Source organism: Elephantulus edwardii, unplaced genomic scaffold (assembly GCF_000299155.1).
Source record: "Elephantulus edwardii isolate Elephantulus edwardi_28Jun2011 unplaced genomic scaffold, EleEdw1.0 scaffold00014, whole genome shotgun sequence".
NCBI classification, from domain to species: domain Eukaryota; kingdom Metazoa; phylum Chordata; class Mammalia; order Macroscelidea; family Macroscelididae; genus Elephantulus; species Elephantulus edwardii.
In genome coordinates, this window is record NW_006399764.1 from 25,833,538 (window position 1) to 25,848,660 (window position 15,123).

The 15,123-nt window shown below is 44.0% G+C and overlaps 1 protein-coding gene across 1 annotated transcript in view; it reads left to right on the forward strand.

Moving 5' to 3' along the window:
* GLDC (glycine dehydrogenase (decarboxylating)) overlaps nt 1-15,123 on the forward strand; it is a 99,380-nt gene that overhangs the window by 38,977 nt on the left and 45,280 nt on the right. The window contains exons 5-15 of the mRNA XM_006881305.1: nt 546-623; nt 1,665-1,812; nt 2,516-2,712; nt 5,225-5,321; nt 7,312-7,417; nt 8,327-8,466; nt 9,060-9,140; nt 10,468-10,565; nt 11,461-11,545; nt 11,726-11,767; nt 13,379-13,521. Of these exons, the coding sequence (XP_006881367.1) occupies nt 546-623; nt 1,665-1,812; nt 2,516-2,712; nt 5,225-5,321; nt 7,312-7,417; nt 8,327-8,466; nt 9,060-9,140; nt 10,468-10,565; nt 11,461-11,545; nt 11,726-11,767; nt 13,379-13,521 (1,215 nt within the window). The remainder of the gene's footprint in view (nt 1-545; nt 624-1,664; nt 1,813-2,515; nt 2,713-5,224; nt 5,322-7,311; nt 7,418-8,326; nt 8,467-9,059; nt 9,141-10,467; nt 10,566-11,460; nt 11,546-11,725; nt 11,768-13,378; nt 13,522-15,123) is intronic.

Below are 15,123 nucleotides of genomic sequence, written 5' to 3' on the forward strand. Positions count from 1 at the left end.
TGTGCGTGTACCGTCAAATCAGATCTGACTGGTACAGGAGGAGATTGCGCCTCCTTCTTCGGCAGAGCGTCTGGTGGATTCGAACCGCATTCCTCTGGGATTGCTGTGCAGCTTCTTGCCACTAGGCCACCAGAGCTCCCCTTATTATTATTTTTTAAAGAAGCTATTTAGCTTTTAGAGATGGAAAGTACAAGGTTTCAAATGAAAATCACTCAAGATAATATTGTTATTGTTGATTGCCTTCAAGTCGAGCACAACTCATAGTGACCCTATGAACAAAAGGCTTAAAGCTCCTCTACAACTATCGACATTTATCAAAGTTCAGAGAGTTTCTGGAGGCATGTTACTTAGAAGTGGATGCCACTTCTGCTTTCAAAAGATAGTATTAGGAGGTACTTAAATGTGGAGACAAAGCAATTGATAAACTTGAGGTTGTAGTAGTAGAAACTTCAAAATAAATCCAGAGAGAGGAAAAAAAATTCTTTTTTTTAAAGATAAAAGATTCTTTATATGCTCATGGCTATATGTGTTTTTTCTTAAAACAGGCATAACAAGAGGAGGAAATTTTTCGTTGACCCTCGTTGCCACCCACAGACAATAGCTGTTGTCCAGACTCGAGCCAAGTAATGAATTCCACTGGGGTTTTGAACTTGGGTAACATGGTCTTCTGTACTGTCTCCCTGGAGCCAGGTGTTAAATGCTTGATTGCCAACCAAGAGGTTGGCGGTATGAACCTACCAGGCCCCAGGCCAGAGAAAGGTGTGGCATTTTGCTTCCATGAAGGCTCACAGACTTAGAATCCCTGGGGGGCAGGTCTGCTCTGTCCTCCAGGGTTGCTGTGTTGGAATCATCTGTTTTCTCTCACTCTGAATTTGACAGGGTCCAAATGGAGGAGAGAATTCACAGGGCTTTGATTACCCTTGTCCTTTATCAAGAGGTCATATTGCTTTTTTTCTGCTTGCAAAGCAGTCATTACAAATCTGAAAGTAATTTCACCAGTGCCTCAGAAAGTTTGAAAAACTGAGGGAGAAAAACAGAACCCTCACATAAAAATTTTATGTGCATCCTGCCAAGACAGATTACGGGAATCCACAAAATCCCTAGGCGTATGACGACAGGAAAAGCAAAAGGTTTGGATTAGTGCTTCCACCAGCTAAAACCAACACGGTGCCGACCCCCTTTGGGGTGGTGCGTTTGCCTTCTCTGAGGTGAAAGCTAGTCCGTCTTCCCTGCGCCCGCACCACCACTTTCCAGAGGGGTTTCTGATGCATAATTGCAGTGAGATTGTTTGGCCACCTAAGGAAGGTCTTTTTCATGGTCTTGAACTGCTGAGGTCGCTTTCATGGAAGACTGATTCCAGGTGGAAGAGGCCACCTCTGTGGCTTCAGGGTGGTCCTTCAGCCCCGGGTCTTCTCTGAGGAGCAGGTCCTGACTGAAAAGGGGGGGTGGTGGGTGGTAAGTGGGGAGAAGAGAGACAGAGAAGCTGAGCTGTTAGGATGTAGTGTTGACCTGAAGGGCTCTGTGTGGGAGAGGAAACTGCAGAGGCTTCAGGGGGGTGGGGAGACTGAATAGGGGGATAGAAAATCAATGGTAAAGAAAGAAACTCGAGGGGATTATCCACTTGTAAACCGGGAGCATATTTTCTTTTTCACGTGTCTTTCCAGATACATGGGGGTCGTGATTGAGCTGAAGTTACCCCACGAGATGGACTTTAGTGGCAAAGACATCAGCGGAGTCCTGTTCCAGTACCCTGACACCGAGGGGAAAGTGGAAGACTTCTCGGACCTCGTGGAGCGAGCCCATCAGAGCGGGGTACAGAAACTTCCTAACTGTTATTACATAGAATGATAAAACGCTTTCCTTCCTTTGAATTTGTTCTGTTCTCTGATTCCTAGCAAATGGTAAACTCACCAAACTCAACCCACTGTTGTTAAATCGATTCTGACTGAGTGACCCTGCAGGAAAGAGTAGAACTGCCATGTCGGGTCCCTGAGACCATAAATCTTCACAGAAGCACACTGCTCCACCTTTCCTCCAAGAAGTAGCTCATGGATTTGAACCACCAGCCTTTTGCATTGCAGCCCAATACTTGGTCTCCAGTGCTACCAGGGCTCCTAGCCCATGGTATTAAAAGCAGAGCTACCACTGTGAGTCGGAACTACCTCAGTGACGCTGACAGTAAATCTTTAGAGAGGGGACTGCCCAAGCTTTTCCTGAAGAGCAGCTGATGGATTTGAACTGCTGACCTTGTATACGTTATGCACGGGCTGCAAGCACATGGTAGACCCTTAGCACATGGTAAGTCTAGGACTCCTTAGCATGTGGTCCAGGGGTCCATGCACCTTAGCACAAGGTAGGTCCACGATAAATACCTGCTGAATGAATGAGTCGGTAGATGATATCACAGGATAATTGCCCAGCTCTGACCATCTGCCTTTGAGATCATCTTTCAACGTGGCCTCTGCTCTGAGCGGAAGGTAATCAACTGTCCATTTTCCTCTCATCTAATTTTCAGACTCTAGCCTGCTGTGCTACTGACCTTCTAGCCCTGTGTATTTTGAGGCCACCAGGAGAATTTGGGGTGGACATTGCCCTGGGAAACTCACAGAGATTTGGGGTACCCCTGGGCTATGGGGGACCCCATGCAGCCTTCTTTGCTGTCAGAGAAAACTTGGTGCGAATGATGCCTGGAAGAATGGTTGGGGTGACGAGGTAAGGCGACACGTGCTCTGCTTGTTGAAGAATGGGATTCTGGTGCCTCTGGGCACGGTGTTGATGTGCTTCACCTCTAGCAGGGCCAGGTCGGGTCCATAAAGGAAACATATAGCATAGATTTAGAAACGAGGTTCCGGGGTGCTCTGGTGGCCTAGTGGCAAAAAGCTGCACTGCAATCCCGAAGGCTCATGGTTTGAATCCACCAGATGCTCTGCTGGAGAAGGAGGTACAATCTCCTACTGTATCAATCAGATCCAGTTTGACAGTACACACACAAAAAATAATAAAATAAATTTTTAAAAAAATAATAAAGGAGATTCCATTTCAGTTATGAACTGCTATTGGTATTGTTAGCTGCTGATCAGTTGGTCCGCTTCATGGCAACTCCGTGTACAGCGAGAGGCTCCTAGGCCATCTCCACACTGCGGAATCCATTGTTGGCAGCCGCTGTATGTGCGGAATGCTTTCCCAGCCAGGAGCTCCTCCTCCAGCATGGGCCAGGTTCTGTTGTCGTCCTCAGGGCTTACCTGGCTAATTTTCAGAGGGAGATCATCATGCCCTTTCCCTAATATGTGTTCATTTAGAAGTGCCCCTGGAACCTGTCAACCATGATTTTGCAGAAATTTCAAATCCACTGGGTACAGCTTTCAGTCACCATGCTGGCAAAAGACAAAACCAAATTTGTTCAAGTTCTTACATTAGCTGCTGCTTCTAGTGATGCTCTTCACAGATGGGACAAGGCAGGAAGCGTTCTAATTAAATCAATTTGTTGATTAGTTATTGTGCATTGATTTTTATTCAAAGTATCTTACTTTTCTGTAAAATAGACCGTTTCAGCTTCTGGAAGTAAAGAGTGAAATGACATCCTTTAAGATTTTTTTTTTTAAGCAGCAGCAATTTTTTATTGAAGGACCTAAACTGAAACTTACAAAAATACAAATTTTAAGATTTAATAACATAAAGTAGCAAAATATATAGGGCTCATTAAAAAAAGTTCTCAGTCAGATTTTTCTTCAGAGTGTGTAAATTATTTTTTTTACCTTTAAAAAAATTTTTTTCTTAGCGAGCTCTGGTGGCCTAGTGGCAAGAAGCTGCACTGCAATCTTGGAGGTACATGGTTCAAATCTACCAGATGCTCTGCTGGAGAAGGAGGAATGATCTCCTCCTGTATCAGTAAGATCTGATTTGACAGTACACACACACAAAAAAAATTAAATTAAATAAAGAATTTAAAAAAAAATTTTCTTTTTATTTATATTCTCTAAAATATTTAAATGTATTTATATTAGAGACACATGCATTGTTAAAGAGCCTATGTACAACAGCCCTAAACCCTGCTCTGTCCTGTGCTAATCTTACTGTCTCTGACACACCTACCCCCGTTACCCCAGTCACTGAATCAATCCATCTCATGGAGGGTCTTCCCCTTCTGCGCCGCCCCTCCACCCTTCCAAGCATGATGTCCCTCTCCAAGGATCTGTCCCTCCTTACTTAACTTTATTTGCTGAGACAGTCTTTTGAAATTTGTTTCACATCATCATCAATTCTACTCTCTGTAGCTACTGTCCACTCAAGAGTAATTTCGGAGTCTAGTCTTATGTCCATTTTGGTCTTTTTAATGATCCAGCTTTTCAATCACCCTTTGCTTTTTTTCTTATATCTTTTCCTTGATGTCATAACCTTTGAGTTGAGGAAAAGAATGGTGAATATGCTATGGGATATTCATAAGGACAAACAGATCTGTCTTTGGAAAGGTGTAGCCAGTGTGCCCCTTCGAGGCAAAGAGAATGAAAGTTCACCTCACGTACTTCGGGCATTTTGTTAGGAGAGGCCAGTCCTTAGGAAGGACTTCATGCTTGGAAAGTGGAGGGTCAGAGAAGCAGGGGAAGACCCTCAACGAGATGTTGACACAGTGACTGTAACGGTGGACTTGAACACGTTGGAGATGATGGGGACAACACAGGGTTCAGATCCATTGTTGATAGGATCACTAGGGGTCATGGTCAACTTGATGATATGTAATAACAACAGTAATCCTTGATGTCACAATGTTCATTGTATCAAATCTATTCTTGGAATGTTTTTCTCCATTTAAGGCATCAAAGTACATATGATAGATGCACCCAAATACATATAAGACAGATGCTGTTTACAAACGAAATAGACACTGAAAAGAACTTGTCATGTTTAGGACAAGAGGCTGCAGGCCGCTGACCAGAATGTTGGTCTTTCACCCCCAGCCAGCAGTGTTAGAGAAGGAGATGTGAAGTCTGCTGTCATTAAGAGCACAGCCAGGCAAACTGAGGAGCAGTTCTGTTCTGGTCTCTGGATCAATAAGAGTTGATATCAATTCCGTAGTTTTGATGTTTAGACGAGGAAGATCTGGGAAATGTTTCCTATAACTTTGCAGTCAAGCAAACTTGCTGAATTCACTTCCATTTGGAAAGGAAGGAGGCAGGGTCAGTGTGACAATGCCTGGTCCTAACGGGATGCTTTCTCCTTGGTCCAGAGATGCCAGTGGGAAAGAAGTGTATCGCCTCGCTCTTCAAACCAGGGAGCAGCACATCCGGAGAGACAAGGCCACCAGCAACATCTGCACAGCGCAGGTTAGTGACGTTCCCAGTGACCTGGCCCATGGGAGCCTTACCAGCCACGGAACCACGTTCCTCCTGCAGTCATTCATTCACTCATGCACTCATTTGCCACTTTCCAGCGGTGAGCATACCAGAAACGGCAAGGTCTTGTGGTTGAGAAGCTCCATGAACTTGTCTGGTCAAAATGCAGTGTCTTCTACTGGTGTTCAGTGTTCACACACACACACACACACACACACACACACACACACTCCCTGTACATTCTTGGCCCCAGAAGTGTTTTCTTATAATGAAGGGAAAATATAAGTTCACATATTCCCCTAAAATTCTTCTATCTTTAGATCTTGAGTCAACCAAGAGACAAAGAAGTGACTCTCCTACTTTTAGAAATATTACAGTAAAATATATAAATGTATACTTTACCACTTAACAATCTGCAAGCTACTCAAAGGAGCACTGGTGGTGCAGTGGTTAAAGCACTGAGTTCAAGCAGAAAGGCCAAGCTGTGAAAAGCCACCATGCACACAGGGGAGCTTTGCAACAGTCTCTGCATAACGCTCTACAGCCTTGGAGCCTGTGGTGAGGTTTTTCTGTGTCTCAGAAGCGTGCAGAGCATCAGGGTCAGCTACACCACAGCGGGTTGTCTGCTGTTAACTGATGGTTTTAGCTCCTATTAAACTGTAGTTATTCACTTGAACTCGGTGATGTGCATTACATTCATAATGGTAAGCAACTATCACTGTCTTCTCTTTCCAAACAGGAAGCCAGGATCTCCTAGACACGCACACTCCTTTCTCCCACCTCTAACCTTGGTACCAAAAAGCTGATGGCCATTAGTCAGTTTGATTTCCTTCACCTTCCATCTGTTTTGTTACTGTTTTTGCTATCAAAGACCCTTCCTTGCTCGCAGCGTCTGACTCCCTCCTGGAGAGACCTTGTCACTGGTAGAGATATCATGTACCAGAACAATGTCAGTGCTCTTCCTTTGTGTTTCTGTGTGGGGCACTCACTCACCTGTGAATGTTTTCCTGAGACATCCATTCAGTGTTTAGGAGGAAGAGATTTTTGGTTTTTTATATTTTAATGAAAGTTTATAAAGAACTTGGATTTCCATTCATTCATTGTTGCACATTTTCCTCCCTGCCCTCCCCCCTCTCCCCTCCCCCAAGTTCACTTTTTTCTTTGGGAAAAAAGTTCTTTATTGTTACACAGTCCCCATCCAACCCGCAGGAAGATCTCTCTACTTGCCTTCGCCGGGGAATAATCTAGGAGGCTCCAGCTTTCCCTTTCTAATCTATCCCTTGCCAACTTGCTTGGCTTTGATACGCCCTATCCCGCATTTTTAAAAAATTTTATTTTATTAATTTTAATGAACATTTACAGAGATTTTGGATTTCCATTCATTCCCATCCTGCATTTATCCATGTCAGGCCTTCACTCAGATTCACCATTCATTTCTTGGCTGCCTGAAATTCGATGTCTAGTGTTTAACCCGAGTCCTCCAGGGTGGTACAGCAAGAGCCAGACCTGTGTAAGGTGGAAACCGCTCAGAGAAGGGAAGCGCAAACCTTTTCCACTAATGGTCATGGACAGAAAGGTGCTAAGATGACCCTCTGTCAGAGGCGTGAAGCCGAGGCTGGAAAGGACGCCAGGGCCCCACTCTCACAGCTGTCACCATATTCCCTGAGCAGCGGTGTTTGAAAATCTGTTGTTACTTTTGTCTAGGAAAACCTGGTTGAATTTACCTTTCTTTTTAACGCTTGACTATCTTCCAGCGTTGAATGTTGCTTTTTAATGTCCTTTTCCTCCATCAGTGCGGATGCGATTATGCTGAATACATGAAACTGCTTTACTGTGAGATTAGAGATTTAGTGATTCCCAAGTATCCTGGCTGCTATTTCCCCCTCCAGTGACCCGGAAAGTTGTTGGCTTCCAACTTCTGTGGAGAATAAAAAAAATCCAGTAATGCTCACACAAGTCAAGTCCCTTGTGTTTTCTTTAGGCCCTTTTGGCAAATATGGCTGCCATGTTTGCCATCTACCACGGCTCCCGCGGACTAAAGCACATTGCAAGGAGGGTCCATAACGCCACTCTGATTTTGTCTGAAGGTGAGTCAATTGTTTTTAAGATACTGAACACATTTAGTCATGGAATGCCTCAAATTTGAATTAGTAAATTTGAAAATTCATAACTGGGTACAAAATCTGTAGTCATGCCAGAAACTTGTGGGGAGAAAGTGTTTTACATCTCTGATCGTCTGAAAGCTAAAGGTTTTTTATTGTCTCTCCCATCTACCCTTCCCAACAAAGATGGCTACTCTGATAGAAAAAAATGGGAACAACTATTCAAAAAAATTTCAAAGTATGATTGAGTTGGAGAGGGGGTGATAGGGTAGGAGAGAAAACAATATCATACAGATTGCCTAATTAGAAGTAGACAAGGTAAAAAAAGGAATATGGACGGCAGATGGAAAGGGAAAAGAAAATGTTTTGTTTTGTTTTTTTTAAAAAAGGAGATATATACAGATAAATTCTTGGCATAGTGAAGTTCTTTGTAAAAGTCCATAGAGGGGGCTTGGGTGGCTTAGTGGCAAGAAGTTATGCTGCAATCCCAAAAGCATATGGTTCAAATCCACCAGATGCACCACTGGAGAAGGAGGGGAGATATACTCTTGTGCCATTTGGATCCAATTTGATGGTACACACAAGAAAAAAGAAAAAAAAAAGGTCCATAGAGTTCATACATACCCCTTCTAGAGGGATAGAAATTAAAACAGGCACAACAGTTAACTTTAGATAGCAGTTATGCTGATTTTCCATTTAAAAATACATGTCATTATTTTCCATAGCCCAGTCATAAGTCTACTTCAGTTGTTGTTTTTAGAAGAAGCACCTGCCAAGTAGCCAGGCCGGGGCCTGGGCCTGGGCCTGGGCCCGCAGAGGAGTGGGCCTGCTTCCTCTGTGATCTGAGAACAGGAGATTCTGGGTAGAGCTTCTTGGTGCCCCTGTCTCATCCAGGTCTCAAGCGTGCAGGGCACCAACTCCAGCATGCCTTGTTCTTCGACACCTTGAAGGTTCAGTGCGGCTGTCCACCCAAGGAAGTCCTGGACAGGGCCGCCCAGCGGCAGATCAACTTCCGGCACTTTGACGATGGGACAGTAAGTCAAAATGCCACTGGTTTTTGGTTTTTATTTTACAAATCCGCTAAAGTCATCTTTTGGTGACTTTCCCCATAAAAAGCTTCCTGTTTACATTTTTGAACATCCATATTGGAAAACTATCTCTGTGTTGGAGATTTGCATCCACTCAATTTTTTCCAATATTTTTATTTCTGATTTGAAACTCTGTGATTTACCTCGAGAGTGATCATTTTCCTCAGTTTTCGTGATAGTGTGTTTTTTTAGGGGACTCTAAAACTTAAATTTGCTCTTAAGATTCCAGTGATCTCTTCACAATATTAAATGTATTGGGCTGCTAACCAAAAGGTGAGGAGATTCGTAGCCATCAGCTGGTCCCTAGGTGCGCCCTACGGCCATTGGCCTGTCCAGAACCGACTTGGTACAGGCAACCACGTGAAGTCCTGAACGGGTCCAATTGGCGAACGTGCTTGTTGTATCACCAGTTTGACCATTTTTTATTGGGTCAGATTGAAGTTTTCCAACCGCTTCTCACCCTTCGAGCTCTCCTGGGGTTTCTCTGATGGTCTTAGAATTGAGAGCGTGTCCTTTTTCTTCTGTATTCATTTCCATAGCTCGGCATTTCACTTGATGAGACAGTCAACGAAAAAGACCTGGACGATTTGTTATGGATCTTTGGCTGTGAGTCATCTGCTGTAAGTAAAAACAAACAAACCACTGCAATCCCAGAGGTATGCCGTTCGAATCCACCAGAGGTATGCCGTTCAAATCCACCAGATGCTCTGCTGGAGAAGGAGGAACAATCTCCTCCTCCTGTACCAGTCAGATCTGATTTGACGGTACACACACAAAATAATAAAATAAAATTAAAAAACAAAACCAAACAAACAACCTCCACCAAAACCTCCATGGGTCTCGCCAAGGTGAAACTCATAGTGACTGTTGGAGGTCCTGTCGAAGATGGCTTCACTCCTTGTGAGCCCGAGTGTGATGGAGAGACTTCTTTATCTCAGGAAGACTGCCCTGAATTTAAGCTCACCGTTTGTTCTGTGCCTTTGACTAGTATTTATGCAGCAGTACCCACTCAGGCCTCTAGATGGTACTATCAGCCTGGGGTGGAAGGAAGAGCGAGCCCTGAATTGCGCTGGAACTGTTCTCCCAGATAAAAGAGCCTTGTCAAGTGAGAATCCTTGCTTGAGTAATGTCCCTCAGTAACTTATTAAATAGCCTTTTAAGATATAATTTTCTTGGCACTTGATTCATTACTCAGTGAAACATGAGGGAAACAGAAATTTTTTTCCAAGTAAAACCTGCACATTCCCCCTTACTCCTGGTGGCACAGGGAGTGGCAGCTCTTGCTATTAACTTTAGTGACCCACCTGCAAAACTTTTGTTTCCTTAAAAATAAAATGAACTTAAAGGTGGAGAATTGATTTGTTGTAGTTTCTCATTGGCTAAAGTCACAGAGCATAGAATACCCTGTACTCCAGACAAGCTCTTCTTTAACCCCATCGTGAATATCCGTCCTATTTCCCTGAGTAATCAGGATCAGTCACACCAGCCAACATATTAACACCCTTCTTTGCCTGTTGAGCTAGAGGCTTGAGCAGTCCCAAGTGGCCAGCTGGCCTTCTCAGTTTCCAGTTCAGTAGAATCACTGTGTAGGGAGAATTCTTCCCTTTGGACCCCCAGGCCCCACACAGTTTAAGAGTCATAGAAACAGGAAACAAGAATTCTGCGAAAGGGCCGCTAGGGTTAATAGCTAGTGGCACTACTCCCATCTCCACTCCTTGGTCCTTGGGTTTGTGCATGCTGGCCGTAGGAGACGTCACATAGTGGAAGCTGGTTTAGAGCACATACAGTGCGTACCCCTGACACTCGTTACCACATCCTAGAAGACGGTGGTGACTTCCTTTGCCCTGTCACCAAACGGGACTTGACTTTGTGAGCCTGAAGTCTGGATGTCTCCAAGTGCTGCTGGTCACATCCCGGCTCTTGAGCTTCTGTGTTCTCTCCATGCAGGAACTGGTTGCTGAAAGCATGGGGGAAGAGGCAAGAGGGATCCCAGGGACTATGTTGAAGAGAACGAGCCCGTTCCTCACGCATCAAGTGTTTAACAGGTTTGTGAAGCTTATGGCGATAGGTCGGGGAGGACAGTCAGGGAGATGTTTCGGACCTCAGCTGCGATGTGATCTGAGATGTGGGCTGAACCATGGCCTGGGACTAGATCACAATGTTATCCGCAGTCCTCTGACTTGTGGTCACCTGTTACTGTGTCCTCACTATGTCATTGTTATGTCTGAGATCATTGTTGTGACCTTGCATCAGTCCATCTTCCCTTGACCCTCTAAAAAACATGATGTCCTTTTCTAGTCATTGGCATCTCTTTATGATGTGTCCAAAGTAACTGAGAGACAGTTTCAGCATGGTCACTTCTGAGGAGCCTGCTGGTTGTATGTCTTGTAAGAGTCTTTATTCTTTCTCGGTTCATGGTCTATTGACTGGTCTTTGGCATCACCACAGTATGACAGCATCAGTTCTCCTCTCCTCCCGGGTTTTTACTGTCCAGCTTACACGTGCATGTAAGGATCTTGAGAAGGCCATGCATAGGTCAGAGGAACCTTAGTCTTCAAATAAGCCAGAGCTCTGAGGATGCTTGGCTTGGGCAAAGGACCCCTTGTTGTCTGTTGGCACTACTCCCTTGGCAAAACCAGGAAAAGGAAATTTGGGTTTATACAAAGTGAAGTTGGGTTTATACAAAGTGAAGTTCACACCTGTGACCTTGAAAGTCTCTTCTCAACCTGAATCTCAGGTCCACTGGAAGCTTTTTGACAGGGAGCTCTCTGAGACTGAGGAAGTTTCCATATTTTCCACCTAATGTGTTATTGGTATGCTACCAATGATCCCATTTGATCTGTATTTGGAAGGTAGAGCTCAAGGCATCTCATCTTTTAGCATGATGTGTATGGACTCATCCAATTTACTTGACCCAAATCCTGTGTTTCATGTTCACAGCTATCACTCAGAAACAAATATCGTCCGGTACATGAAGAAATTGGAAAACAAAGACATTTCTCTTGTTCATAGCATGATTCCACTGGTAGTTATTTATCACCTCTCTTCCCATTTCCAAGCCCCCTCCCCTGACCCTCCTGTCCTTCGGTCACAGCCCATCTGCTCCAGGGGGGATCCGCGGGAGGCAGTGTGGGATGCTCTGAGGCTTGGTGGGAGGACTTGAGGGATTCACTAATGCGATGCCTTGTTTGTGTGCTTCTTAAAGGGATCCTGCACCATGAAGCTCAACAGTTCTTCTGAACTCACAGTAAGTAGCTCACCTCTGTCAAGAGAATAAATAAGCAGCTTTGATGGCATAGTGCCGTATGAATTTGTGTTGCAAACCAAAAGGTCAGAAGTTCCAATCCACCAGCTACTCTGAGGGAGAAAGATGGGCAGTCTCCTTTTATAAAGATTTAGAACCTTGGACACCTGATGGAAAGTCACTGAGTCTAACCGACTGACAGGCGGAAAGTTGAGTTGTTGGAGAATGTGCCGTAAAGACAATTGCCTAGGATAAGCAGGGAACTCAGTAATCACATGCTATGACTGTGAATTAGCAGCTATTTTAAAAAATCCCTTTACACCCTGGTAACATTGTAGTTAAAGACATTCAGCTGCTGAACAAAACTTGGGCAATTCAAATCCAAATCCACCAACTGCTGCAGTGTTGCAAAGATGAGGTCCTCTGTTTCCATAAAAATGATGCCTCGGGATCTGGGCAGATCTGCTCTCTCCTACAGGGTCACTGTGAGTAGGAAAGGCTTGGAAGTGGTGGGTTCTGATAGTCCTTGACTCTGGTCCTTGACAATCTTCAAGGGAAACCCTGATATTTCATTATATGCTTTGTTGGGTAAAATCCCTTTCAAGATAATTACCTACACTGTAATTGTGTCTTCTTAGCTTTCCTAAAAAACAGATAAAAACCCAAAAGAAATTGAAAACCAACCTGCTGTATTTTCAGCTTCTATTGTATCCATTTCTAGCTCTTAAGTTCAGGTAGAATTAAGAGCTTTAAGCTGTCTTTTCAGAAATCCACCCACGGTGCCCGAAGGGTAAAGATTTGAGGTTGAATGCTTTTCTTTGTCTATAGACTGTGTAACTTAGCTTGTGATTGGCAAGTCTCTCCACTAGACTGGGATCTATCAGTAAAGAGAGCTTATTTCTGAGGATTTATGTGGTGTGAGAAATCACAACAGTTCAGCAGCATCATTTTCAAGAGCGATGGGAAGGGTTTCCCCTTTTCCTTTTAGTTTTTTGTCTTGCTCTCTGCTTCCTCCTCTTCTCACCCTGTGCTCTGTAAGAATTTGAATAACCCACAATGGAGACCATGTCTTGAGTCTCATGAATATAAATCTACCTTTGGACTTTGTTTCTGAAAAGACAGAAGCACATTTTCACATGAGCTTCCTTTCTGTCCACTTGGAAAATGAAGATAGCAATAGACCCTACTTCATAAGATTGTGGTGAAACACGATTAGTAACTATGTTAATTTGTTGGTGGTGGTGTGTGCCTTCGAGTTGGGACTGACCCATAGCTGACGCCGGTGGGTTTTCAGAAGCAATGAATTGCGTGGGAGGAGATTGCCCATCCTTCTGCTGCAGAGCTGCTGGTAGATTTGAAACACGTTCCTTTGGGACTGCAGTGCAACTTCTTACTAACTAGGCAACCAGAAAGTAGCCTAAATTAATATACTTATATTAATAAATATACTAATCTAACCTAATAATAAGTGCCTAGAACAGCATAGTACACATAGTAGGTACTTTTCATGTTGGCTGGTACTATCATCCTAAGTTGTTCTCATTGTTATTTCTGTTAAATATATATATTTAAAAAGTTATGTATAATGTCCTTTCCTTTCTTTTTGCCCTTCAGCCTATCACATGGAAAGAATTTGCAAATATCCACCCTTTTGTGCCTCTGGACCAAGCTCAGGGTTACCAGCAGCTCTTCCGAGAGCTTGAGAAAGATTTGTGTGAACTCACAGGCTACGACCAAATCTCGTTCCAGCCTAACAGGTAAGGGGATTTCTGCTAGTGTTTCAGCTGCTAGTGTTGTGTAGCTTCGCAGCCTAGAACTTGGAGGTTATGTTCTTTTCTGGATTGCTGCATTTTCTACAGTGCTGGCTGGCATGGTAGAGGGGTTAGGAAGTCCAAAGGTGACTGAGGGCTCTGAACAAACAAATGAAATATGTTACCTGGAAGTCCTTTTCTGCGAGTAGTCTGTTTTATAGATGATGTGTTTTATGGAAAGCCGAACTTTCAGTATTTTATAAGCCTCATTCACCTGGCTGGCAAGTCAGTGCTGGACTGTTGGCTGGGAGCTTGTTGAGTATTTTGAGTAAGGTCTTCATGTAAATCTTGTTACGTTGTCTCTTGAGCTTGTTGAAAACTGAGTTTTGAGAAGAAGGGTGTGGAAGCTGCAGAGACCTCTCAACACCTGCCCTCTGGAGTTTCACAGCACCATGTGCAGTGTTCCATTGTGTGAAGGAGAGGCATGGTTCATCAGGGGTCATCTGGAGACTTAACAAGGGTGTGAATGGGAGGCATGATTCATCGTGGGCCGTCTTGGGAATGTACAAGGGTGTGAATGGGAAGGACGGTTGCATGGTTCATCATGGAGAAACTAGTTGCTCCCGTAGTCAGTGAGACAGATGATGAGAAGAAGCAAGCATCCATGCTCATTCCTCACAAGCAGCTGAGACTCTAGTGGGGACAGAAGAGAGTTTGGACCCTGCTTAGCTTCTGTCTCTGACTTTGAAAGGTCTCTGTCTCTTGTGGCTTCAGTTTCTTTTCTTTCTTTAATTTTTTAAAATTAAATTTTGTTAATTTTAATGAACATTTACAGAGATTTTGGATTTCCATTCATTCATTGTTGCACTATTTTCTCTACCCTCCCCCCCTGTTCGTTCCTCTTTTTTTTCCCACCCCCTTGGAAGTCTTTTAATTGTCCCATTGCCACAGTGCTTGTCAAAACCAGTTCTGATTAATCTCCTTTGTCATTCCCTATCACTTTTCCTTGAGAGAGACTTCACCCTGATTCATAAGGAAAAGGGGACGGTATATTCTCTTAGCTACTTCCTGCTGAAAAGGGACGCTGTAGGTTTCAGGGTGAAGATCTTCTCTCACTACTCTAAAGGGCCCCTTCGGCAATAGGAAAGACGTAGACTATTGTGGAGATTGATTTTGGAATTTAGATGCACTGTTATCAATTGTGCTTAACCATACATGTTCACATCCTTGAAGATGTATCATGGAACCGTTGCAGCTTAGAAGACACAAATTTAACTAGCAAGTTAAAAGTACATGAGTCGGCTCTCTGCTCCTCGTCGATCCAGATTGCCCTCTCTTCTTGTGCAGCCTCAGCCGCATCCCTGAGACACGATGGTGAAGGTCGGAGTAAAGGGATTTGGCCGTATTGGGCGGCTGGTCACCAGGGCTGCTTTTCACTCTAACAAAGTGGATATTGTCGCCATCAATGACCCCTTCATTGACCTCAACTACATGGTCCATATGTTCCAATATGATTCCACCCATGGCAAGTTCAACGGCACTGTCAAGGCTGAGAATGGGAAGCTGGTCATCAATGGGAAAGTTATCACTATCTTCCAGGAGCGAGAT